The sequence below is a fragment of the Fringilla coelebs genome (genome assembly GCF_963513975.1).
Source record: "Fringilla coelebs genome assembly, chromosome: 16".
Lineage (NCBI taxonomy): Eukaryota > Metazoa > Chordata > Aves > Passeriformes > Fringillidae > Fringilla > Fringilla coelebs.
This window is the reverse complement of record NC_140042.1, coordinates 16382934-16410126: the sequence shown is the minus strand read 5'-3', so window position 1 is coordinate 16410126 and position 27193 is coordinate 16382934. Positions and strand designations below refer to the sequence as shown.

At 42.5% G+C, this 27193-nt stretch overlaps 1 protein-coding gene across 4 annotated transcripts; it reads right to left on the bottom strand.

Annotated features, from left to right (window-relative positions):
• Window positions 1–173: 173 nt before the first annotated feature.
• Window positions 174–26630, bottom strand: GLYR1 (glyoxylate reductase 1 homolog). 4 transcript variants are annotated; one of them, XR_014616565.1, is made up of 17 exons: window positions 26535–26630; window positions 24456–24492; window positions 23399–23478; window positions 16519–16657; window positions 15700–15942; window positions 12619–12705; window positions 11684–11740; window positions 9890–9940; window positions 9670–9743; window positions 7849–7948; window positions 6513–6623; window positions 6123–6224; window positions 4976–5138; window positions 4395–4574; window positions 3822–3946; window positions 2948–3475; window positions 174–2480 (listed from the first exon to the last, which is right to left on the bottom strand). XR_014616565.1 is itself a non-coding variant. In XM_084216831.1 (16 exons), exons 1-16 carry the CDS (start codon window positions 26570–26572, stop codon window positions 3401–3403), a joined length of 1662 nt encoding a protein of 553 aa, XP_084072957.1. In that variant the 5' UTR covers window positions 26573–26630; the 3' UTR covers window positions 174–3400. The 4 variants fall into 4 exon arrangements, 3 of the variants coding, with proteins under 3 accessions (XP_084072957.1, XP_084072958.1, XP_084072959.1); XM_084216831.1 differs by having other exon boundaries at window positions 174–3475; XM_084216832.1 differs by having other exon boundaries at window positions 174–3475; window positions 6123–6221; window positions 26535–26606.
• Window positions 26631–27193: the final 563 nt, after the last annotated feature.

Genomic DNA, 27193 nt, shown 5'->3' with positions numbered 1-27193 from the left:
TCACTGACAGTTCCAAGCTTGAGCAATGACTGAAGTGCTCTCAGGATTACTCGGTTTTCAGATTACTTGGTTTTCAGCAGCTCTGAGTTTCTAGCATTCTGAGGAACACATACTTCCTTAATGTCCCAAGACAGCTCTGATAGGCTTTAGAAAATGCCACAAGAACATTCTGTTACCAAGAAAGGTTTTATTCTTTTTGCCAGTAGCTTTGTTAATTGCACAAAAAAAAAATCTTTGCCATTTAAACATTTTCACACATCCTATTCTGAATGACAAATGTTAATTAAAAACAAGGCAGGAAAATAAAAATTCACAACCTTAATGAACTATGGGATCTATCATCGAGGAAAAAGGAAACTGCTTTTCTTACAAGCTTTCACAAGTGTCACATTTTCTCTTTAAAAAGGAGGGAGTCAAAAAAAGCAAACTTCTAAAACAAATCTTCATAAAAAGAAACTTTACAGAATTGTCAACAATATTAGGACAACATTTAACTAGCCAGTTTTATTAGAGCATCTCTCAATCACTGCTTCCCCCACTTCCCTCCCTCAAATCTCATGCCTAGGAACAGACTCAAATCCACATTCAGAGGCTACAGACATAAATACAAAAATCTGAGTGAGACTGACAGCAATCCCAAATGGCATCTGGAACAGTCTGGATTCCCCCATTTCCATTCCTCCTCTTCAGAGCCACATCAGAGCTCTTTGGTCTCCTCCTGCTTCTCCCGGGCACACCTGTGACTGCCCAGCTGTCCAGGCAGCACTGCAGCCACTCTACAGCCACCCACAATGGCTGAAAGCTGCAGTCAGACCCTTCCAGGATAAATTACAGTGTTCAACTAGTCCACATCTGCCACTCCCACACAAATAACCATCTCCATTCTGGGAACTACAGTATTTCTAGAAACAAACCCTGCAGCAGTGAGCTGCCGTGGGACTGGTACTTTGAATTCATTATGAAATACCTGTCACAGGACTTGAGAGCTCCTTTGGCATTCTCTCTGTATCCAGAGGCACCACAAACTAACAAAGATCCTCCCTTGCCTTTGTCAAACCATTTACGGTCACTCTGGCCCAAGAGGGCAGGGACAGGTGGGGGATGCCCATGGGACTGTACCTCCTTCTTTCTCCCAAAAAATTTTTTCCCTTAGTCTCATTTCCTGCCTCCAAACCCACAACTTCCCTCAGATGCCCACAATGTACAATTCATATGAGAGATTTTTTTTAAACTATAGTATGTTTAACAAAGGACTTCAGATGCTAACTGTGGAGTTCTGAGTGGAGAACAGTGTGCCAAAGCAGGTCAATGGTTATCTATCCTGGCAATTTTACATGCCTTCAACATGAATACCTACATACAGAATGGCAGTGGCATTGTCAAAGGAACACAGGACTGGAACTACCATTGCCCACACACAGTGGCCAACAGGCAGTGAGGTCTGACAGCTCTGTTGCCAGGTGTTCACTACAGGATATAAGTAATGCAGAATACAGCATTAGCCCACAAGGAACAGTCATCACAGGAGGTGAAATACTCAAAGTAACGTTTACAGCATAAGGCATTAGATGTTGTGATTCAATGAGTATGTGACAAAATGAGTATGTGACACTTTCTTTCTTAACAAGGTGTCCCTGAACCATACACACATGCTGCACAAAGCAGGACAGGTAAGAAATCCTAACCCAGGGAAAATTTCTTTACACAGCCATTAAGTTCCTAGAAAAAAAAAATAAGGTGGCAGGGGCAGATGTCAGGAACACAACCTAATTTGAATCTGTCTTCTTTCCTTTCAGAATCCCAGACCAAGGGAGGAAGGAGATTGTACCACTTGATAAGTGATTTTGGCCAAAGTTTCTCACTGGCATTTTTCTAACACTTGAATTTAAAATGCAAGAACACTCCCAAAAGGCTAATACTGAGAATTGGGGGGAAAAAAAAAAAAAGAAAAAAAAAAGAAAAAAAAAAAAAAAACAACCAACCCAAAAACCAAGCCACACTCCGTGCATTTTTTGTGACAGGCATCCTTTGGACTCTGGGTTGCTCTGCTATCTGCACTGAGAGCATCTCTGATCTCTAGCCTTGGCATCTGCAGTTCATGTCACCCATCTCTAGACTAAAGCTCAGCAGTGGTATTAGCCTCCCCAGTTTCAGTTACTGGTCTTTCTAGAAGTTGGTATGTGGCCACAAGCAGAGTTCACCGATACAGGGAGAAGGCTTGTGCTGTGCTATCTTGTACCCAAAGTAGTAACACTAAGAACATGTATGGAAAATCTGACATGTATAAAGATCACTAGTCAGTACACAAAAGTATCCCTGTGAGGTAGGTAACCATCACCCACCTTTACAGATGGGCAAACAGGCTGAGAGATGTGACAACCATGCAAAGGCCAGAAAGCGTGGAAAGGAGCTCAGGAATCTCAATCTCTTGGATCATTCTTCTCTCCCTTTTCAGACTCACCACTCTGCTTGTGACACTGCTGCAATCCAAGACACCTTTGTAATTATTGACTACCAGGGTTAAAAAAACAAACAAGTAGTAACATAACATAAGCTAGGGCCAGGAACAAGTAAAATCTCTAGCCCAGTTTTATAGGCACTATGTTTGTCTTGCAGTTTTCTATGCAAAGGTGTTACTTTCCAATGATGTTTTGGATGGGCTATGATAAGCCTTTCAGGAGCTTCATTAACATAGGCATTCTCCTATTTTCAGTACAGTTTGTGTTCCCTAAGCTGTAGTTGTCTGTACAGGGGAAGACATGGATGCAATGTGTTGTCTTTAACAGTACAGGAATTCCTCCATCAAGGTGGGGAAGTGGAAGTCTAAAAAGAAACTGAATCAAGACAGTGTTGCACTCAGCTCCCCTTACCCTCTGGAACTGCCCTTCTCCTCCATGGGAGGTGCTTTGGTCTCTAACAGTGGCTAATTAGCAGGCATGCTCCTCACCTTACTTGGGACCAAGGACTCGAGTGATATTCACAGGTAGATGGGATGTATGTCACCCTGTCCCCTTGATGCAGAGAGTCCAACACTTGCATTATTTCACAGCAAAGAAGAAAAGGGATTGTTAGAAACAGCATCTTGGACTAGCAAACAAAGAGGAAAATTAAAGCAGCCAAGCAGCAGATTTCTGGCAGAGTTGCCTCAGAGCTTCTGAACAATTGCCGCTGTTTTGTCTCATGACTGTCAGTGCATGGCATGGATTTTTCTAATTAAACTGCAACAATCCGAGCCCCCTCCTCCCCCCTCCTGCCACAGTGGAAGGCTCACCACAGCAGGTCTCAAAGTTTGTGTATAAAAGGAAATGGAAAGACAGAGATGGACTGGTCCAGAGTTAAAACCCAGTATCATAATAATATTAATCAATCATCATCGTATGAACAGTAAGAAGGGTGCAGCCTAATGGATGTAGGCCCTGTACACTGCGGACATGTCGTTGTCAGACTGGTCCAATGCTTTTGCTCGTTTATAGACCTAAAGAGAAATCAGAAAAGGATCAGAGCCTGCTCTTGTGTGAAGCCTCTTCCCAGCAGAAAAACTCCTTTGCTGACCACTGCAACCAGAGAACCAGACTGTATGTCAAATAAACCAAGTGCAGATCAGAAAATGCCAGGTCTTTCTGTGTTTCCTGATGTAACATTCTAAGGGTCTCTACAATCAAAACAAATACAATGCTACCCTAGTCAAAAAATATTTCAGTCTTAGAAATATGTTCCCTTGTCTTAGAGATGACGTAATTCTTTGATCTGTGTCTCTAATTGACAAATGGCACTGTTGAATAAATGTTAAAGAACACATCTGAACACTGAACAACTCTTACCTCGTTGGCAGCAGCTGCCATGGGAGTTGGGTGGTTGACAGAATCGCCCAGTGCAATAGCTAATCTAAGATCCTTCTGTATGTACTTCAGGTAGAAATCAGGTTTAAAGTTTCCTTGCAAGATATCTGCGGAGAGGAACCCATGCAAAATTAAGCAGGACAAAAGTAAGCCAAGCCCATGCTGCAGGGGGCTGTAATTCAACACCAATCTCTTTCCACTGCTCATCACTACTTTTAACTCTCCTGTTTTTCTACTCTCTATCTTCATCTGGCCACAGCAGATTGATATCACTACTGCCCACTGACAAAGTGAGCTCAGATTTCTACACAGCTTGTTACCCTGCTGCAATGAAATCCTGACTTAAGCCCTAAGCACTCCTAACTCAGATTCTCAGAAGTCCTAGCTATGAAGGGGAAGGAATGGGAACTCAGCTCTTCATTTACAGAATGCTTAAACTAACCATTATCCCAGGTTGATGAAGATGAGATTGTTATTTTCTACCTTCTGCCACTATCTGAAAAGCTCCTAGATTGTAAAAATAACCTGTAAGAAAACAATGTAAGAGAACTTTACTTTGGCACTTCTGGTCCAGGAAGATGCTGGCAAGTTGTCCCTGATTGAGGATATCCAGAAGGGTCTGCTGGGACTGGCCAGTCACTTGAGCCAAAGTCAGTCCTTCTGCTATTGTTGCCATGAAGCTGCCTTGGACCATGTTCACAATCAGCATCATCTTGGCAGCATTGCCTACTTCACCTGGAGCGAGACACACCATTGGGATTCCTCCAGAAGAGAAGTAGCAGCCCTGCTTCCCCAGCCCACACAGCAGTAACACTGCTGGATTCCTGTCATCAGGCACTTGGCATCTCTCCCTTGCCCTGAAAGACTTCAGAAAATATTTCCATTTTCCAAGCACACAAAGGAATGGAGAAATAATAAGAAAATATGATTTAAAACCAAAAGTATCACAGATCCTCCAAAATGAGCCAGCATTCAAAAAAGAAACCTTAGCCTGCAGGCTCTGAAACTAGCGAAGTTCCAGAGCAGCAAGCCAATTTCCCGGACTGCAAAGGTGATATATACATCACAGACTCCTTGCTGAAATTCCCAGTCCTTGCACTAAGAAACTGCTATCAGGCCCTCCATGTTTCAATTACCTAGAAAAAAAGAGGTCTTCCCCATGGCTTGGAAACAGCTGCTGCAGTCCTCATATAAACCCCTGTCGCCAGCTGCCAGGATCACAAGCATTCCATCATTAGAGAGCTGCTGGTTTCCTGAGACTGGTGCTTCCAGAAAGCGACCACCTCGGGACACTATCACCTGCGAGAAGAGCATCTCTGGTTAGCTGCATGAACAGCAGCAAGAACATAATTTAGGGCATGCCTGCTGCTAAGGACAGAAATTCAAAGCAGAACAAATAGCTCCAACAGGAGAGGAAAGCACTATTGTGATGTATCCTGCAAAGTGTGATTAGGACCAAAAGGGTCCAGGCAAGACACTCCTGCACCCATCACTACTGTGCATGTTTTAAGCAACTGAACTGACATGCTTTAGTCATGGCACCATATACTGGCCAAGGGATCAATGTTGAAGGTGTATATGTGGCATAAGAATCCCAGAAGATTGATCATTATATTTTCCCCTCTTTCCCACAGAGGAAAGGCCTTTGACAGATCTCTTCAGCCAGATGTTTACTAATATGAGTGATCTGCATTCTCCAAATTAATGTTACACACTAGTGCATCAACAATGTGTCTACTTAAAACCTGACCAAAACCAGTTCCCTTTCCCTGTAAAACCAAACATGCTGCCTTAGGGCAGTGGGGAACAAGCAAGATGCCAAAAAAGAAATCACAGATACCACAGCAGAAGTAATCAGAACACTTTTACAGAAATCCTATAATAATACTTCTATAGAATGAAATGTGAAGGCATTAATTTTCCCCAACCAGAGCACTTAAATTAGGCAGATTATGCATTTCATCAGTCATTAATCCAGACAGGGTTTCACTCTCCAGTTTGCTACAGAATACCAACCTGTCTACAAATATTTCTTAGGGGATCCAAATTTGACTGTTTGCAATGGTGTCAGGTAACAGCTCTGCCAAATCTACAACTTTGCTGGTATCACCAGGGAACATCTCATCCAACACTGTTTGCTGGTTAAGACGTGACATATTGTCTTGTTTGCCTGGAACTTGAGACTCTCCCAAAGACCTCTAGAAATTTTATTACCAACAGAAACTGAAGAACTGCTGCTGAATGAACACCTGCTGCTGTTAAGAGGCTCAGTTCAGTGATTACCTGGGCCAGCTCTGTGACTGTGTCTGCATCCACTGTGGACATATCCACATAACACTTCCCTGGGCGAATCCCTTGCAACACTCCACTTGGACCAAGCACCAGCTGTGGAGAACAGAAGAGCGGTAAAGCAATAGGGTGTCTGCAGAGAAACCCCACTTCTGCAGGAGTCCAGCTGAGCCTGGCAGACCCCCAGACAGTTATCAGACCCTGCCCTCAAAGACTTAATTTTTAAAATGCTTAATTTTTGTTAGGACTTTTATTTTTACACAGCTGCACTGCTCAGGATGTACAATGACCCAGGCTACTGTGGTTAGCAGGAATCAGAAGTGGCATTCAGTGACTGCCATCTCATAGTCTAACCAGTGAGGTAAAATAAGAGTTAATCCTTACATCCTTTGCTGCTTTTGGATCTGATACGCAGGCAAACGTGATGTCACAGGTGGAGACTACTTCAGCAGGGGTTCTTCCCAGCCGTGCACCCTCCTGGATGAACAAATCACACTGCAAAAGGCACAAGTCCAAAGGTAAGACAAATTAAATACAGAGCAAAAGGATTCTTTGCTTTTTGTTGTAAAAACTCTACTGCTGGACACAACTCCAAAGGAGATAGGCATGTTAATTACACAACAACGTTGTATTCTTCTGTTGCTTTGTCTACACACGCACATATGTGTGTGCACAGGGCTCTTTTGCAGCTTTTCTGAAGAACAGGTGAAGAACTTTGAAGAAAAGACACAAAGAAACAAAATTCTATGGTGAAATGGTAAGAATGTTGTGGGTTTGACAAGAAATTATTAGGGGAAAAAAAGGAAGATTTAGGGAAAAAAAATTGGTTAAAAGACATAGCAACCTATGTTACTGGATAGTAACAGGAATATGCACATTTAAGATGAGTGTGTTTCAGAGGGCTGCTGTTTCAAATTAGCTCCTTCTTACCCTATCCCCTCATATCAGCCATGTTTTGCTCTTGAAAAAACTAAATATTTTAGTCCCCTTTTAACAAAGTAACCACAGTGCCCTTCCTGCTTTGCTATTCCCCAGCATTTTACAACTACCATATCTCCCCCAGCTACCTACATTCCTCCTCCACTACCAAGAGTAACAGCGTCTAGTATATAAGCGCAATGCAATATAAGCTCCATTTTCAGCTTGAATACTCCTATAAAGCCCTTCTCCATCCTGGACTCATGACACAGCAGGTCTCTGACAGAACACTTGTTATCACATGACTAGCACAATAGATGTAGACTAACCTGCAGCTGAGCAGCGCATCTTACTGTACCTCAATCTCCTGGGATAACTCCCTGCACCTGGCCTTTTTGGCACAATACATTGCATGGCAATTCACGTGAGCAGTTTTTTCATGGCTATTCACAGATGCACAATACACTGACCATGGCTATACACATCTGCAGTATTTTCAGAGGCATGTTACATCTCATTCTTCAACACATATACGGGTGTAATATACAAGGGTTTAATCTTTCTAACAACTCTCTCCTCTCACACAAAAAGGCAGTGGGGTGAGACTGCTGACATAAGAGTGACCACACTAGAACAGACCACAGCTGCACCTAGTCACACCCACCAACAAGCACATAGCAAAGAGGACAAAACAAGGTGGCAAGCATATCCTTGTGTTTCTTTGGCATCCCCTCCCAGACACCATTGACAGATGATTCCATGAGCTACTGAATATTTAGCAGAGGCTTAAGCACATGCCTACCTTCTCAGCAGTCCGGTTCCAGACAGTGACAGTGTGACCCATCTTTAGCAAGTTGGAGACAATGCCACTTCCCATCAGACCGAGGCCCAGAAATCCTATCCTGAGGGTATAGATAAACATTAATGCAAGAAAAAGCAATCAGTGTTAGTTTCTCATGGTGCTGGAAATGATGATGAGCAAACTGGAGCATCACCAGCACAAAAAAATACCCAAACAAACATGCCCTACTGCAACCACAGCTACAATGGGCAAATACTGAGCTTTAAAAGCAAGCTGGAATTTATTTTGCTTACCAAGCATCCCCAACAATTTCCTGAAGAAAGTCTTTCGCCTATTTCAGAAGATCACCTAAATATTAAAGGTTTGGATGGTCTGGATTCTTTTGTTTGTTTGGGGTGGATTGTTTGTGTGTGGTTTTTTGCTTACTTAAATTTCTGTTTGTGTGCTTTCTGTTGACAGTCATTGCCTTACTGAAGTTAAAGGGAACATTTAAAATGAGCAGGTGCTTCTCTAATTATTAGTCTTCTGACTTTAAAACTAAGTCACACATACAATGCTTGCTTGTACAACTGAACGATACATCAGCAACCTAGTTTTAATAAAATCTAGCAAAGACTACTGTGATAAGCATCATGCCAGACCAAAGACCTAGTCCCTGTTCTACAGATGCCATTTCGGACACAGGAAGAAAGGAAGTATTAGGCCAGTACAGGTCATCATCAGTCCCAGAAAACAGCCTTACCCTCCACCCACAAGCTGGAAAGAATTTTGCTCCCTCCATTCAAAAAAGAGACAATATGCCACCAAGTCCCTACAATCACCTGCAACAAAAATTCCTCTTGCAGATATTGCTGCAAGAACCCTTTTGCCCATCATGCAGTTTCCCATAAAACCCACAGTTTTCAAAGAGATTCTGAAGCATTCAGTTATATCCAAGGTAACACCACAACAAAAGCTACCAGGCAAATCCAGTAGTTAATTCTGCAGAATTAGCCACACTGCAGCAGCACCTGTCCTCTCCCAGCTAGCCATGCTGCCTTTTCTTTCTGCCCTTAGGGCAGAGCAAATCACTATAGGCTCTTTACATGGCCCAAATAAGGTCCACCTACTTTCAAGTCGCGAAACCAGCAGAAGTATTCCTTCCTTCACAACCACCTCTGAGATGCACTCTCCTGAGAGACTGTTTAACCTGAACAGCTTCACTGTTATTTTTTTCCCCTGCAGTACAAGTGAGAACTGACATCCTACATGAACTGCCCCAACAGCAAACAGCAAGAATGACCTGACCTCAAGCTGAACAGAGCAGAAGTTACAGGAAGTTCAAGTTAGCCTTCTCTCACTCTATAAAGGAGAATGGGGGTGTTAAGAGAAACCAAAAAGCTCATGTGCTACACAGCAAAGTTTTTGTGATGGGAGAACACACCTCCCTCTTCCTCTTGTCTTCTGCATGCTCTGGAGAGTGATTAAATGACCCCAGTCAACTACTGGAGACAGATCCCCTTTTATCTTCCTATCTCATGCAAAACTTAGGAATACTGCTGCTAACACCTGCAGTGGTACCTATGGAAAAAGGCAACAGCAGAAACACTATGAATTGTAGATATTTCCAGGACAGAATTTACTCTGAATTTTGTATTGCACAGCCCCCTTTGTTTTTAGCAGCCTCTCCCCCGCCTTGCCCTGCAAATAGTTTTACGCAAGGACAGAAGGAATGTGCAGTTAAAGGGAAATGTTAGGTTTATTCATTCTCAGTGATAGGCTGTAGAGTGGCTGCATGTGTGAGCTGGGACGGAAATGGCTGAAGTGTATTGGAAATCTTACTTTTTGTCTGTAGGTGTGATGCTGCCATTGACTGCTGTGCTGTCTGCTGCCTGGATGGAGGTAGATCCTGTCTCCTGAGGGAGTGGGGTGGGGGGACGAGGGCAGGGGGGTAGGGAAGAGAGAGGGAAAAATAATAATAAAAACAATTAATTGCACATCTCTGGAAGAACTGCAATACCTCATAACAATAAACATCCATCAAAATGAAGATTTGCTTTACCTCTTCACAAACCTTCAGTTTCTTTGTGATGGCTTGATAGCAGACAGTTGGCTGTATGGAGAAGACAAAGGGTTCAGGGGAAGGACAGTGCTAATTTACTCTGCCGAGCAAACAGACCATATCCATATTCCACAGAAGCAGGCAGCTCACCCACCCACCACCACCTTCAAACCAGGACAACTCTGGGGCTTCCCTCAAGTGGAGAAAATAAAACCTGACATATATTGCAAGATATTAAGACTGTTCTTTCCCACCCTGCCCCAGCAATTCAGACTGTCTTCTAACAGAGGCACTGCAAACTCCCTTCTGTCATTCCTGTAACAGGCTCCTCTGGAGGCACCAGAACCTGGGCCATCCCTACTCCTACATTTAGCTCTCTGAAGCCTGCCATGAAGCCTCTCATCTATGCACACTATGTCTCTGCAGCTGTGGAACCAAAACCTTCTGGTTAATATGAGAAGGCATGTAGAAGGCTTTCTACAAATGCTAAGGCAAAGGCTGCTCCTCCCCATGCTGCTTACTGTGAGCTTGTACAGTGTTCCAGATTGCAAGGCAAGATGTATTCTATTGCCATCTGTATGGCAGTTATCTGGTGTCAAGTGGGCAATTCTCCTTATCTCTCTTCCTGAGTGATCATAACCAAGGTCCCTCAGCAAGGAACATCTGCTGATAAGAGGCTATTGAATGTCACCACATGACTGATAAGAACTATAACATCCTACTGTGAGATGCTCCACCCAGAGGGAGGAGCCAAGCATTCCTACCCCAATATAACCTGGAAGATTCTGACACCCAACACAGCTCTTCTGCATTGGACTCCCAGAGGAACAGCAGCTGCTTCCACGGATCTGCGGAGGAGGAATACACCCCTTTCCTACAGGACTGCCCTGCTCCAACAGAACCACGCCTGACACTCCAGGAGGACTGCAGCCCCTTTTTCCAACTGGACTGCTACCAACACCCTGACCCACAGGGTGTCAGGTTGTGTTCTGACTCTGTCAGTGTTATTCTAGTGTATTGCATTGTTTTTATTTTATCATTTTATTTTTTTCCTTCCCTATTAAAGAACTGTTATTTCCTGCTCTCATATTTTTTGCCCGAGAGCCCCTTAATTTAAAATTCATAGCAATTTGGAGGGGTGGGGAGGGTTTGCACTCTTCATTTCAGGGGAGGCTCCTGTCTCCTTTAGCAGGCAACTGTCTTTTCCAAACCAAGACATACAGATAAAACTGTTAGCAGCTCTTAATCCTTCTGGCTCTGCCCAGGTCCTCAGCGAGACATAAATCCTTTTATGCTTAATTTGATCTTTCCTTTTCCTCCTGATGTTCACTGCTGAATATAAAATCCTGCAAGACTTCTGACTGTCAGGAGATAAACAGGCTGTATTTTACACGGAGCTTTTCTGGCCCTGGAAGTTCTCTTGCAACATTCAGTGAATTGGCAAGCCTATCCAGATGAAGAAGCTGACAGGACAACCATCAAAAACAATCAAACAACAGGATTTTTGAACACAAAAAAAGCTTTTCCTGTCCATCCTGTTCATTCTACACAATTTATTACATCAAATATGTCAAAAACTAGTGCTAGATAATCTTGAATTACTTAAAACTATTCACTGTACTTAATGCTAAATCACTCTAAATCTTAAGGCTTGGAAGTACTTCAACTAATCTAACTGCCATCCCCTAAAGAAGAGAATTCTGGGCTCTTTACACATACTCCTTGTATTCGGTTCCAGCAAAGGGCAGGACTCCAAGCAACCCAGCAACATGATCCTGTCTGCCAAATCCTTACCTTCTCTGTCTGGCTCAGCAGGAAGTGATGAAAGTGTGGATCACTGTCCTTCACAGGCTACAAAGAGAGAAAATACAGCCTCAGAAATAAATCCAAAGAGTCGCTGAGTTAGCACAGCACAATTCCCTTGCTCTCCTAAGCTGCATGAGAGCAATAGCCTAAGGCGGAAAACATAAAATGTATCAGCTGTCACAAGGAACCTGTTTCAATTAAGTCGTTTACATTTTGTTTCATTCTCAAAACTAAAGCCATTCAAACCAAATTCCTCATTTTTGGACATCTGTAGGAAAAACAAAGAAATATACAAGCAATATTACCATGGGAGGAAGAAAATTCATCTTCCACTTCTTCCTCTCCCAAGCAAATAAAACCACTTATTTTCCAGGTTCTAAGTAATTCCATAAAACAGCATTCTGAGAATTGACTGGAGATTGTCACATGCCAAGCAAACCCATCCTAACAGCAACAAGGACTGAAGGCCCAGATCCCTCATCTCCCCAGTGAGTATCATACATACTAGCCTGGAATCACACTGCTCTTACTCTGCTTTACTGATCACTCATTTATTCAACAAAATCAAACAGCTTTCAAAAGCTGCTTTGTGAAGGAAATCAAATGTAAGCACCCCATGTGATAGCATTCAGACAGGGAGAGACTATCCACATCACCTCCACTTCTGGGAAGTCAGTCACAGAAACGCTATTGAAACAAGAAGTGTAAACATTAATACAGCAAGTTTAGTGTGAATCTGCAAGTAGTTCCACAGAGACAGAAATCTCATTTCCCGGCATACTTCTGAAGTACCTGGGATATTGTCCAACTTTGTTATACTGCAGTATGTTTGTACACAAGAAGGTAAGATCTCACTGTTTTACAGCCAGACAAAAGGCTCGAGATTTGCTGCCACAAACTCAGAACGTTGTAAAGCTTCTCACCTCACTCACACTTGGTGGCCATTTAAATCCAGCTACTGTTCCAGTCATCACTCTCTTCACTGTACTTGACTCTGGAATTGTGAGGTCCTGAGGAGACAGAAGGAGGATCAGAAAGAGCTTAAAACCTGGCTCAGGAGCAGGTCACACCACGATGATCATTCGAGCACATATAGAGAGCTCTGAAATCACTACAAAAGCCTTCAATTTCATAGGCCTTTCCAGCAGCATTCATATTTAAACACAGAGTATTAGCAACACAGGTGAGACGAGAAAAGCATCAACTTCCAGCTAAGGATTTCAACCAGATTTATGGCTTCTGGAGAGTCCATTCTTCATACCTAAGAGGAATCACTGCACTTATGCAATGAGCAGAAAACAAACATGCTTGATCACGTACTTTCCTCTGGTGGTGGATGCAAAACACTTAAGAAATGAGTGAAGGACATCATCACAATCAGAGGTCTGAACTCTTTTAATCCTACCCTGTCACAATAGAATAGCCTACCTGTTATCAGGATAACCTTCAAAGCATAAGATTGACTGCCACATCTGCTCAAGTTTGCAGAATCCATGTGACAAACTGCTATGTGGGCTGCCCCATCTGCTCCACGGGCCCCGGTTTGTAGTATCATGATAGTACTTAACATACTGGGCTTTTACTGATGAGCAGATTAAACTTTATCTTTTATTTTCCCCCCCAAAACACAGAGGCTAAAATAGGTCTCTATGCTGTAGGGCATAGATATATGCTATAGACATCTAGGTTTTTATGCTACATGAATAGAATGCCCAGGACTTCTACATAATACGTGCCGTCTTCCTCTGAAATGAGGGTTCAGAAATGGAGTCATATTATCTCCCCTCTGAAATTACTTCCTGAAAATTCACAATATACCTTAGTATCCACGCAGAAGAAGAAGAGCACTGTTTGCAAAAACAGCCAGAGTAAGACTCCTGGAGGTAACCCAGAACAATGCAACAGTATGAGGGTTAGCAAGACTATGCAGACATCAGTCTCCAACCTTGTAGCGCCAAGGGAGAGTCCTGCATACTTCATGCTGGTAAAGTGTGGATAAAACATGCATCGATACCTATGAAGTTCTGCTGCTCCTTCAAATATATTCATATAAGCTTAAAAATAAGAGTATGTGAATCATCATGTATGGCCACAGAGCCTGTCTAGACAGAGCGCATCTCAGCAAAGACTGGATTCTGGATTTTTATGCATTCTTTTTACTTGGAAGCCAGGATTTGGACTGGGACAGAGGGAAAAACCCACAAATCCTAGGATTGTATTAATTCAGGACAACAACATAAATGTTTTCTACTCTAGGGCTAAGAACTTGAGGAATTTATGAGAACCAGGCAAGAAGACAAGATTTTAAAATTATTTCATAGGCTGAAAATCAGTATTAAGGCAGTATTGTTGTATTTTCATAGCAATTATTTTATTTGTCACTTTCAAGAAGCTATAAGGCTTACTTTCCTACCTTATCCTGCTTAATTTCCGGGTTTGTGGCCAGGAAGTTATCACACAGCTGGCCACCACTGTGTGGCAACTTTAAAACCAGTCTGCTTGTCATGTGCCCATAAAATAATGTCAACTACCACAATTAGCTCACTCAAAGCACTCTGATGTCCTGAGGTAGATAACACAGCAAAACCTATGCATGCAATGTGTCAGCACAATTAGAATTCTCCCAGCCATTAGTTTTGATAATTTTGGAATGAATCCAGCTCAAAGACACAGAATCACTTTGCAAGTGAAAAAAAAAGGTCTAGTGGCTTATTTAAACAGAAATATGTGGAGACACAACATGCTTATAGGAAGACACTTAGAAAAGTGAAAACTCTGTTGCCAGTGAAGCATTTTCCTGCATCAGTCAAGACAAGTTCTGTAATTATTAGTTTTAATTCATAAATATGCATACATTTCTCCCCTCCTCCAACTTCCCTCAAAAGAAGAAACTGATGGGATCTGTTGCGCAGCCTAATTTCACAGACATTGGTGCAAAAAAAGAGCCAATACTTCCTTTAACATCTTTGGAGTTGGACTTGATGATCCTCATGTGTCCCTTCCAAATCAGGATATTCTATGACTCTATTCTATGATGCCTTCACAGCTAATATCTGAGATGATTAGCTTCATTTTACTACATCAAGAGAGAGTCTGCTCTTCAACCAGCGAAGGCCAATCCATCCACAATTCTGGAGAGTAAGGACCACCATCTTGACTTGCATCCTGACTGAAAGACTGTGAAGCACATCGTGATCCCCTTGAAGCACAGGTGAGCAAGCTTGTTGCTGTATGGTGATTCAGTTGAGGTCTCCCAGTTGTCTTCAGGTGTAGTTGCTGATGAAGGATGTGACTTGTAATAATCCACTAAAATAAATATCCATTTGGAATAGGAAGATCTAGACCGCAATAGCGAGTTACATAATAAAAAGGCTGGAACTCTATATGAGGGTAGACAAAGTGCTACCACAACATAGAGAAATATCAGGGAAGTAGTAGGAATAAAGTATTAAGGCTCCTTTTAATGGATGATGGGAACATATCCTAAAGCACAGAAGCTGGAATGAAGACAATTCTTCTGGTGGATTCCTCAAGCTACGAACTTCTTCTTTAAGCCCTAGCCCTTAAAGATATATCACTCTTTGTGAGTACTGAAGTTGAAGTTGAGCAACTACTTATCATCTGATCATACGAAGTAGATGAGATGTGAGAAGTCAGGAGCCAGATGAAGACCCATATCTCTTTGCTAATCCTTCCCACACAAACTGAACTCGAGGGATGACAAGACGAAAGAATGGAGTCCCCAGAGAGAGCTTTCAAAGCCCTCTCAAAGATACAAACAGAGCCACTCACAGCAACTAACTGGTAAAAATCACAGGAAGAATCAACAATATGCTTGCAAACGGTATCAGGCAGCCAAATGGTCTAGAAGTAGCAACATGTAAAAGCTTAAATAAAGGGATACTGAACTGATTCTTCCTGCTGGCCTGTTAGTCAAGGCGCCAGTCAGCCCTCAAGTCCAGCTGCCAAGTCCACGGGCACTGGAGGACATGCACAACACAAACCTTCTCATCCTTGGGTGGACGCCCCCGCTTTCGGGGGCTCTGATCCTGGGCTCTTTTCAAGGGTGATTTTGATCCTCTCTCTGACGAGACAGAAGAAACCCTCTTTTTTCCTTCCCCTGTGCCCTTCTTCACCTTTCCTTCAGACAAACTGGCTTTGCGTTTCTCTTCACCAGCAGATTGCTTGCCTCTCTCTTCACTGGGATTACGCCGATTCTTCTCTTCAGTGGAGTTATGGGAAGACGCCTGAGAGATTATAGAATAGAAGATGGTAAGGAAAGAAGAGAAGAGATGGAATGATTTTCATGCAAAACCAAGGATGTGAAGGACCCTGTGCTGATTACTATCAAGTAAAACAACAGCACAGTAACTTGAAAACTACGTATCTGTTAGACCTTTGGAGTTGGTGAGTGAAGTTCCTGGTTAGCTCTCCTGCAAAAACACACCAGTTTAAGTAAGCACGTAACACAACAGGCCACCTGAAGACTTGCCAGGACTGTGTGAACTTCCAACACACTGAAGACAAGACTAGTAGATACCAAATTCTTAAGACTGATTTATAAAATCATCACAAGTAGATCAATTAGCCTCTTCCGTTTCTTCATCATTTAATAATTCAATAATCACTTTTCCCTACCAAACAAGATTTAATGGGGAAGGATAGAGGATAGGAAATAAACCCCAAAAACCAAAGGAAGGAAGGAAAACACAATCCTCCTCAACTTGCCAGAGACAACAAACTTCTTTCACATAACAAAGCATCAAATCACCATTCATGCCAAAACCTGTTTTAATGCACACAGTGAAAAAGAACCCACTCACCTGGTCCTTGCCTTTGGTTTTTCTAAGAAACTCCTCTACAGCATCCACAGCTTGCTGGAAGCGCTTACCCTTGTTAATCTTTATCATTTCCTCTTTGTGAGGGTGATAGGGCTTCAGCTGCTCCACTTTGATCCAGGCACTTGAAACAAAAAAAGAAGCTAGTTATAATTCTCCAAACTGCAACCTTCTAAATCGTCCTGCTTTGAGAAACACACAGCTACACTTTCTACCCCAGCTCTACTGAGCCCAAACTCACTTCCTATCTAGAAACTGAAGGGCTGCCACTACTGAATTCACTGAGAATTTTATTCTGGCACTTAGTTACTTCTTAAGTTTTATGTCCTCTCATCGTAGCACTGTCCCCCCCTAAGCATTATTCTCTATTGACAAAACAGCTGTTGGATGTGATCACAGGATGCATTTAAAACAATGGCAGCCCAATGACTGCACTCCTTTCACCCTGAGGAACACCCACAGACCCATGCCTCCAGGTAAAGTAGGCAATACCACTAATCTACTCGAGAAAGCAAAGTTCACCTAACAATACTCAGCTATCAATCCCTGGTTCAAATATATTGAGCACACAGGTGTCTAAAAAACTGTAGGAAAAAACCTCCAAAATTATGTATTCTCACTATAGAGATGACCACACAGAGTTAATACAAAAGCAACAGCTCATTGGTGAACTGATTTCTGACGTACCCAGGTATTCTGTATGAAAACGATAATTTTGTTTTTGAGAAAAAAGAACTATTTCCTTTGCCCCTGACTGGGGCAATCAGACTTTCTCTTGTCCCCAGGTATTACTATGTTACATAGACTATCCACGGATACGGGTTTTAAATATTCCCCAGTGCAGTCTAGCTTCTGCAAGGAAATGAAGTGATTTAAAGGCTGCATTTTCCGACACTGTATAGCTAAACTGAACATGAAGATTAAAACAACAAAAATAATTGTAATGTTTTACTGAATTTTGATTGTTTCTCCTCTCTTCACAAAATAAACTCTATAACTATATTAAGACCTTTCCTCCTCACTGGCAATAGCAATTGTTTGTAAATTCCTTGTAATCAGGAATCAACTTTAAGAAAGTAGAATGAAACATTTTGGGTCTCACTTGCAGAGACAAGACCTGTTAGAACCTACTGGAAAATGCCAGTGTCCTTTCCAAAGAACCCAGTGCTCCTGCATGCAAAGCTGAATCCTTTCACTTTGTTTACATCGTTTTTGTAAGAACTGACCTTATATAGCAAGTCAAATAATTTCATTCAGACTAGAATCTGAGTCCAGCAGCTATTCAGGAAATCTCTCACAGCTGCCCAGACATTACTGTGAAACATGCCTTAAAATTATCTAACACTGTAAAGCCTGCCTGTATGACAAACAGTGACAAACATCCCTGTGTACCACAGAGCACCAGCTCATGAGAAGCCTTTCATTACATGTATAAAGGAAACAAAATTTTGGACCACAAATATATAAAAAAGCATGTTAAATGTTGTTGCAGGACTGAATTTCTAAATAAAAATAAGTTATTTTCCCTCAAGGCATTCTCTTAGGTTTCTGCACATCCTATCACTCCTCACTGCGCATGTTCATTAGCTACCTTTCTCATTCCTTTTCCTTTGCCCGAAGTACAAAGCTTTCTGATTCCTGGCTTCAAAGGTGCATCTTGGCACTTGTGATCCACCAAAACAAAGACCTAGAGATCTCAGAGACAAACTAATAAGTGAAAAACAATCTTAAATGCTGCCTCAGTTAAAAACAAACTTTTAAAGAAACAGGGAAAAAATTAAATTGGTCTTTTCCTTTCCAATTTGTTTATGCATCACCTACTTGGACAACCTTCTATAAGAGATGAGTATCTTTTGACACCAATGTCCGCAAACCAATTGCATGCAGTGTTTCAAGCACTTGAAAACAAAAGAACTTTTCCCCAAACAAAATTATTCATGTTCATACACAAGATCTCAATACCCTCAAGGCCAATGAAGCCCAGTATTTAGATCAGTCTCAAGGATACAACATATAAAATGAACTACTGTTTCTCTCCCGATACAGCAATGAATCCATGCATGAAAAAAACATTAGCGATGACACTGAAGATGTCATATTTAAGATGACATTGCATTCATACTGCTGCACAGTCACCAGGCAACTGTAAAGAATGGGCTACATGAAAAGTGAAAAGATGTAATAAAAATACTCATTAGCAATAGTTTTCTCTTTTCATTTCTCCACATTGTTACTCATCGTCTCCGAAATACCACTCTTAGAAAACCACTGCTCATGTCAAATCCACATTATAAACATGAACAATAAGCAAAACTTAGAATAAGCAGAGTCAAGTATGAAAGTGACCTGCAGCCACACAGAGATGCAGAGACACCAGATTGAAATCCATGGCACAGGCAAGGAGATCTTCAAGCCTTCACCATTCCAGCCATTCTCTTCCTGTCTACAGATACCAACTCCTAATGATAAGCTGCAGAAACGAGATGGAAGAATATCCACCAATCCTCACTTTTTGCAAACCATATAGCTAGGGATAAAAAACAGTAGCACTGTGTCTCCAAATTTCTGTTTACCACAGTCTGGGAAAAATTTTATTGCTTTAGACTGTAGCACTTTAGATGCCCACACTAAATGCTAACACAACCCATTCTAAAAGTCAAAAGAAAATTGCTTAGTTATTTACAAGGCCAGCGTGTGCGAGCATACGACAAATCAAGACGGATTTCCCTTGTTAAAAGGGAACATCCCAACCCTCATATATTAAGTAATTCAACTAAACTCTGCAACTCAGTACATAAACTCCTAGGAAAAAGATACAAAAATGACTGTATCATACTAGAATAAAGGAAAGGATATTTAGAAGAATCCCAGAAGCAGGGCAATACTGAAGGAAATTAAGCATTAGGTTTTTCAAATTTGTGCAATAAAATACCTCCTCAGTACAAGACGGAAGAGTTTTTTGTCTGTAGTGATTTTCAGCTATGGTACTCTGACTGCAGGGATGTTAAACAACATTCCAGCTGGCTCTGCTACAGCAACATAGAGCTCTGCATGGGATAATCTGCCTCACTGAGAAGTACCAGGAACACAAGCTCACCCTCTCCATCAGCTCAGCCCATCCCTCCAGACCCTCAGACTACAAAGGTGTATTTCCAACAGCTGGCAAATTTAAAGCAAGTGTTTTCTGATGTCAGGACCTGAAAGAACATTTCAGAAAGACTACATCCTGAATTTGCTCTCTCCTTGAAAACCAGCGAAAACAGTGGCAAAAGAAAAGGGTAGGTGCTTTCATCCCAACAGGACATGGAAGATGGAAAGGTAATGAGTGCTGTGTTAAAATTATTGTGCCTGATGGAAACAGGCTGCAAATTATTACATTTATCTTCAATTGCAAGCTTCCTCCATTTTTTCCCTTAATATATAAAATCAGGAAGTGCCCCTTGACCCCACCATATTTAGTTTCACACTGATGCTACAAAAGGTTGTAAGGAAGAATGGGCTGTCACAGGCTCCTGTTAAGACTGATATACATGACTTGCAAGTCCATTTGGCTATCAGGGGATACCAAATGGGGAAGAAAGGTGAATGGCTGTGTTTGTACACCCATCTCTGATGGCTGCAGGACGGTCACTAGTATTTCTATAGACTCACAGTAAAAGATACCTTCAAAGCAATTATATCTTAAGTTTTAATAATTAATTCCTAAACAGGCTAAAAAATGTGAAACTATTTTTAACTGTATGACACACACCAAGAAAGACTTGCGGGCCAGCCAGTCTATTAGTTTTAACTACTAAAAGCAATAAATGTACATACATAGCAAAAAAAAAGTTCTTACTTGACAACTGAAATATCTACAAAGATTTCCTACAACAGAACTGTAGCATGGAAACAAAAATAAAAGGGAATTTTAAATACTACCTGAGAAGCACAGTTAGAAACACAGATAAAAGGTCTAAGTTCCACTTCTAAACTAAATTAAAATTGTTGTTTAGATTCCTGTAATGGAATTGTTACATGCTTGTCAGGTCTATGGGTAGGAAACATCAACTGTTCTTGATTTTAGATAGAGAATCCTTTCAATGTGACTTACTCTAAGAAGAGACACTCGGAAAAACAACTCCTAGGCAGACTAGAAAAAACACCTTATCAATTTGGAGAACAAGGTAATAAAGAGACATTACATGATTGCCCTAATTGCACACACTTAGAATAGGACATGGGTATTACATCACTACTATGAACATCAGGTGGCTTTCACTGTGGTAAAGCATATATGTACTTTTATGTTTAAACATGAGCAAAATCTGCTCCCATGGGTAGAGAATCCTTATCTTCCAGAAAACCCATTCCTTCAAAAGTAACAGAAGAAACTAACATCACCAACACAACACATGGAGTAAGCACAGAGCTCTGGAGAAAATTTATCAAAAGCCAGGATTTAGAGAACAGTCTGAAGGCACTCATGCTCTCACCTCTGTATGTTGGACCAAAAGTACCCACAGCTTTCCAGTTAATCTATTTCCTTAGTCACTGCAGCATTGCAAAGGCCCAGTACAGAGTAATATTCAATTTGCAAAAAGGAAAATGCATTTTCCCTGTGCTGTATCCTGAGCTAGCCAGAATTTCACAAATAACCAAAACTTATACACTACACCAAAACCACTGCCAAAGTCATCAGTACGTTTTTATTTACCCTTCTGATCTGCTCGTGCACATGAATTTTTACTTCTAAACATCTTTCTCCTTAACCTTTAGTAGGACAAACCAAAGCCACATGAGTTAGTGGGGAACAATTTGCACCCAGCTTGAAACAGGCGCATTTTGGGCCACAGAAGGCACCTAGGAATCCTCAGAAGGAAGACTAAAATAGGGTCTGACATGGCCTACCTCTTGACAAACTGGCTGGCAAAACCCTCAGAAGTTCATGGGAGGGACCCAGAAATCAGCATCGCCTTTGCCTTATATGCACTGGACAAGAGGTGAACAGCTGATGACCAGATCCTCTTCTGTTCAACCTCAAAGGGTAAGGCAGTAATAGAAAAGCTGCAGCAATGGATCCATGGTACAGAAACGCCATCATACAGTGTAAACATGGCAGAAGAAGTGAGGTGCTAAAAAAGAAGCTATATGCACTAGACCATCAGTATGGGTAAGTGCACTCCTCATCTCCCCTTGAACAGTGACAGCTCTGCACTCTGCTGTTCCTCAGGCTGGTCATAAGGTGGTGACATTCTCTCAGTCACCTTCCAAGTCCTGTTTATACACACACCTGAAAAAAGTATTTGCAAAAACCGCTAGTTTACTTGTACAAAAGAAGTAAAGTGATTTCCTCTTCATCTTCACATTTGAAGTGAAATAATTTCTATTTTTCCTGATTTGGCTGATTGTGCTCAAACATGAGAACTTTCCCAGGCAACACACTGGTTAGAACAACACAGCTCAAACCAGCTCATAGCCTTTTGACATTCCAAGTCAGGACAGAAGGGGCACACAAGCTTCTGTCTCTTCTCTCTATCAGCATTATTTGAAAGAAAGGTGATAGTATTTATTTCTACTCAATTTTTAGATAGAGTGTGCCAATCAAAGCAAGCAAATTTCTAATTCTTGATTATCTTGCATGATATGATTAAATTTCACAAGCTGGAGATGTGGGCAAGGGGCTACACGACAACAACCATACTACCTCACTGTACCAGATGACCAAATTTGCCCTGGTCACAGCTCTAGAATCTTGTAATAAATCCTGATTATTTTGCAGCTCTGAACTCTTCACTCGCAATTATGTTATTAATTTCAGCTACAGTATCCAAGATATTTGACCACTTGTCTCAATACCAAAAAAATCTGTATTTGATTCAATAATATGAAATACAAAAATTGAGAACAAATAATCAGGAAAGAAATAATCCACTTCAACTCAGAATTTATTAGCTCAAATAATCATATTTAATAACACCACCAAAAAACGTTCTCTGGCCTCAAATCAACCTTCACCTGCCTCAAATTACAAGAGGCCCAAACATTCCCATTCCTACGTGGCATTTACTACTACTCCATCAAGTTTAGACCTCATTTCTTAATGAAAAAATATTTTAGTATTATGCAAAAATAATTTAGCAGTGAAAAATAACCTCTTAAGAGACATTAATGAAATGGCCTCAGTCACCTTTCTTCCTAAAAGTAAAGGGGGTTTTAGTCTTCCACAGATATTTGCAATTTTCTTCTTTATTCCATGACTTAATAACAGAAAACAAAGAGGAAAACTGAAAAGTTATCAAAATAATTTTCAGTTTCACAAAATATCCAAGTTCTCAGGGGCCATTTGGTTGGGTTTTTTACCTAGTTTGTAATCATTTAAATCTAAGACAACTATGATTTTGCTCACATTTGAAATCATTAAATTCTGCTTTGCAAAAAGGAAGTCTTAAAACAGTTTTGACTCTCTTATACTGTGAAGTCTTCCAAAAGCACAGCAAGAAAGTTTTCAATCGGCATGGAGGACAGTATATTCTTTCACAAATGACAATTATATAGTTACTTTTATTCCTCTGGCAGCAAAAAAAAAAAAACCTCTGAGCTGCACCTTTCTCATTATATGCTAAAATCTGACGCAGTCATGTCACACCTAAAAAGTGGTGAGCTATCATCACAGCAACTCAAATCCTAAAGTTTTTATACTCTTCATACACCCCAGTGAGCAACTATAGCATGCAATAATAGTTGAATTTCTTTTATTGTGTGGTTCAAAGGGAATCCTTTACAACGCTACACTGTACTGTAATATTAGTAAGTATCTCTTCCAGAAAAGATACACATTATGTGGTACAATATTTTCCCCAGATGAAAACAAGGAGGTACATACTGATCTTCTGTTCCAAAAAACTTCACAAAGAAACACTTTTTTCCTCGAGGTTTCTTCAGATCTTTAGGTGGGTTAACAATCTAAAGGCAATTAGAAATCATAATTAAAAAGCATATAGTGACAAATTTTGTGATCTTACCACCTGGTGTTCAGCTACTATAGATCTTTTTAAATCATATTAGGAGGATAACTTGCATTAATAAAAATTTGTTCCACTTAGGTAACCTTAAGAATTTAAACTTTGTCTTTACTTGCAGAATAAATTGCTTATCAACTTTAAAATGTTAATAAGGAGAAAAGCTATCATTCAGTTACAAGGTGACACCTCTACAAGGTGTAGAGGAGCTGGGTGTTAACTGGACCCAATAACCAAATGTTTATAGTTGTCAGCCACATTGACTATTCTTTTACCTGACTCATACTGTTACCTCAGCGTGCTTAGCCCTCATATGACATACAAGATAAAAGAAAGGTCTTTCCGAGAAGTAGAAAGAATAGAAATGGCATATAAAATTCCTTTTTAAAAATCTTTCATCTGAAAAAACCCCAACCAAACCAGAAGTAGGATCAAACTACCCCAGATAATTCTCAAAAACAACAGCTCTAAAACAATATCTTGAGAAGCCACACTCCTTATTTCCATTATTTAACACAGTACTGTCAGCCAACTTACTATGGAAGAAAAGAAACATGTCTTGTGGAAAATGACAGGGATTAAACAACTAAATTTGGGAAACACAATCAGTTCCAGAGCTGGCTCTCTGTTGGCTTTTTATACCTCATGAACTACCAGCTCCTACTGACAGACTGAGATAATATATCAAATAAAGCCCTAAACTAGTTCACACTTTAGATTTGTGGGGTAGATGTGTAAAAAAATAAACAAACAAGGAAACAAGTATTAATCTACAACTGAAATGCTTTCAAGCAAAGCTTTCCCTACAGAGAAGGAAAACACAAAAAACTCACACCCAAACAAAAAAAACCAAAAACAAACACAAAAAACCACAAACCATGAAAAACTAAGAAAGCAACAATAAATACAAACAAACCTCACCTTCCCTGGCCATGGAGGGTAACGGCCCAACTTCCCCCTAGAGAAAAAAAAAAAAGAAATTATTAGGCACTAGAACCAGAGAAAAAACTAACTATCCCAATGTCTGCTTTTTCATATTATGTCACACTTTCCATAATAAGAGAGTTACAATTTGAAGTCAAAACTTTCTGTTCAAGGCAGGACACACAGCTGACATCTGCACCTAACTCAGGTCTCTGGACAGTCTGTTTGACCTTGCTGGACTGCCAGAACTGAAGAGAAGAGCAGCAGCAACACAGTCTGCAAGATACAAGAGTAATAGGCACTGCAGCACCATAAGTGTGGAGATTTCTTCACAGGGAACTGAAAAAAACTGAGGCAGGCAATGAGACCAAAGTTCAGGTTGAGAACTTCTCTCTACCTATCCAGAGGAGTTGGTGAGCAGAGCAGCCACCAACTCCCAGCACAGAAAACTGAAGTTCTGATTCGTGCAGGAAGGCATTAATAGCAGGATCCCCTCAACAGGTGTTCCATTATCACTTTCTTCAGGTGCTCACCACCACAATAATTGAAGATAAGAAGAGCCATAAAAGAAAGGCAGAAAAGCTTACTTTCTACACATGCAAATGTTTCCATTATGAAAACTAGGCAATACTAGAAATAATCACAGAGGAGGAAGAAACATTAGTCTTAGCCTGCAGCTCACCAGCTTTCCTGGTGAGTTTATCCTTATTTCACCCTTGTCACTGACTTGTACTGCAGTACTCACAAAACCCCTTTAGTAACTGTCTTGCAAGAGAGGGGCAAAGAACCTGTGAGGCCCAACAGCTCCTGACGCAAAACTTCACAGCAAGCGGCACTGCAGCCCGCTGAGATGGCAATGCTGCACAGAGGATTCAGAAGCCAGGGGCAGGAAGCAACACTGCCAAGAGCTGTGACCATGACCATGTCTCATATTCAATGCTCCCATTACTGTACTGAGAAAAAAATTCAGCAAACCCTTTCTGCTGTTGCTGTCTGATTTTTAAAAGTTCCCTGCAACAGCTCTAGGGACAGCATCTGGCTGTCATGTACAAAACTAAAGCAGGATAATCTGCATTCCAGCACTGAGAGCAACACTCCCCAAATTTTCATCTGAAATAAATATGGTAAAAGTAACTAATCTTTACTTACTTTGCTATATAAATTAGACAACTTCCCAGCACTGTAAATTTTTCAGATGAGAGCTGCAGCTGTCACAGCCTGAAGCAGAGCCTTCTTTTTATCTGGGTTATCAGTATAAATGCATGCATTTTTTTCACGTGTTGGAAATTAGCTACTTCTTTGAGCTCTGGCAGGACAGCCTAGCCCATCCAGCATAGCAAAACCTACACACTTAATCGGTGCTTACAGGGAGCGTGGAATGCTCTCACTTCTCCCCACCAGGAAACACAAAATCACAGCTCTGACTGTCTGAAGGTAAGATCGCAGTGACAAGGGGAAACGGCTTCTGGGGGTTTCCACAGAGACACCCCAACCTGCAACGAAACGCTAGACTGTTGTGTTGCTTCATAAAGCATTGCCAAGAAACGGGTGCGTGGCTCTCCCTAAACACTTTCTATCTCTAACCCTTCTCGCATCCCTCGGGAGGTGAGCCCGTGCTTCCAAGGGAACACCGCAGCGCTCGTCCTTCCGTCCCGTTTCCCTCATCCTTCCATCTGACACAGCTTCCGTAATGCGCCGCCCCCGCCAGCCTCCCTAGTGCCGGCCCGGCTCACCGCCCAGCCCGCCTCCCGCCGGCCCGGTGCCCTGGCTCCAGGCTGCCTCCCGCCGCTCCTGCCACACCGCCCAAGGGACGGCGACCGCGATACCCACAACCCGGCAGCAGCCCCAACACTGCACTCCGCTGCCCTGCCAAGCCCCACCCTGCCCACAGCCGCTCTCCGAAGTCACCGCGGGCTGACAGCGCCCAGCGCGGCCCAGCCCGAATCGGCTCCCGCTGCATCGCTCCCAGGGCCGACTACAGCCCCGCCTACGTGTCCGCAGCCGCAGCCTGATTCCGCTAAAGCCGCCCGGCCCGCCATGCTCCGCGGCCGCCACCCAGCCTGCGCCGCCACTCACCACACCAGATCTCCGAGCCTCAGACTCACGGCCGCCATCTTACCGACACAGACCGGCCGCGCCGCGCGGGGGCTGCCGGGAGCGCGAAAAGGGGGGAGGGGGGCGGCGGCCGCGCCCATTGGGCGGGCGCACCACGTGGGCAGGCGGTCCGTCACGTGTGCGGGAGGGCTGTCAGAGGCAGCCGCCCCCTCCCCTCCCCGCGACGCCGGCGGCTCCCATTGGCGCGCGGGGCGGGGCCGAGGCCGGCGGGGAGCGGAGCTCCGCCGGCCGTTCTGCCCGGTGTTCCCGGGGCTGCTCTCCCGCCGTGGGTTTGGCGGGGCCGTTGCGCGGGAGCTCGGTGTGGAGCGCATCGTCGGAAGCAGCGCCGTGTGCCGAGCGCATCGCTGGACGTGCGGGTGGCGGCCCGTGGGGCGGCGTTACTCTGCTTTGCCGCGCTGGTGGTGGCTCCCGCCCCCGGCGGGGCCCCGTGCTTGTGCCGGGGCAGAGAAGGGCCCTGCAGCACCCCCCAGTTAACAGCGGTTCCCTTGATAGAATTCCCCTTAAGAAGCAGAAACCGAATGGCTCCGTTGCTGCCGCTGCTCGCTGCCCTCGGACTGTACGTGTATCCCCCGATAGCTCCGCGGAGCCACACCAGGAAGTGGCGGATTTGGAACATGATT

Bases quoted from the DNA above. Each gene is read 5' to 3' on its own strand.
- GLYR1 (XM_084216831.1), bottom strand. From the start codon at position 26,572: ATGGCGGCCGTGAGTCTGAGGCTCGGAGATCTGGTGTG. The intron at 7,949-9,669 runs GTAAGATTTCCA...CTATACCCTCAG, and splicing joins ATCACACCTACAGACAAAAA to GATAGGATTTCTGGGCCTCG. The intron at 6,225-6,512 runs GTAAGGATTAAC...TGTTCTCCACAG, and splicing joins ATCCAAAAGCAGCAAAGGAT to CTGGTGCTTGGTCCAAGTGG.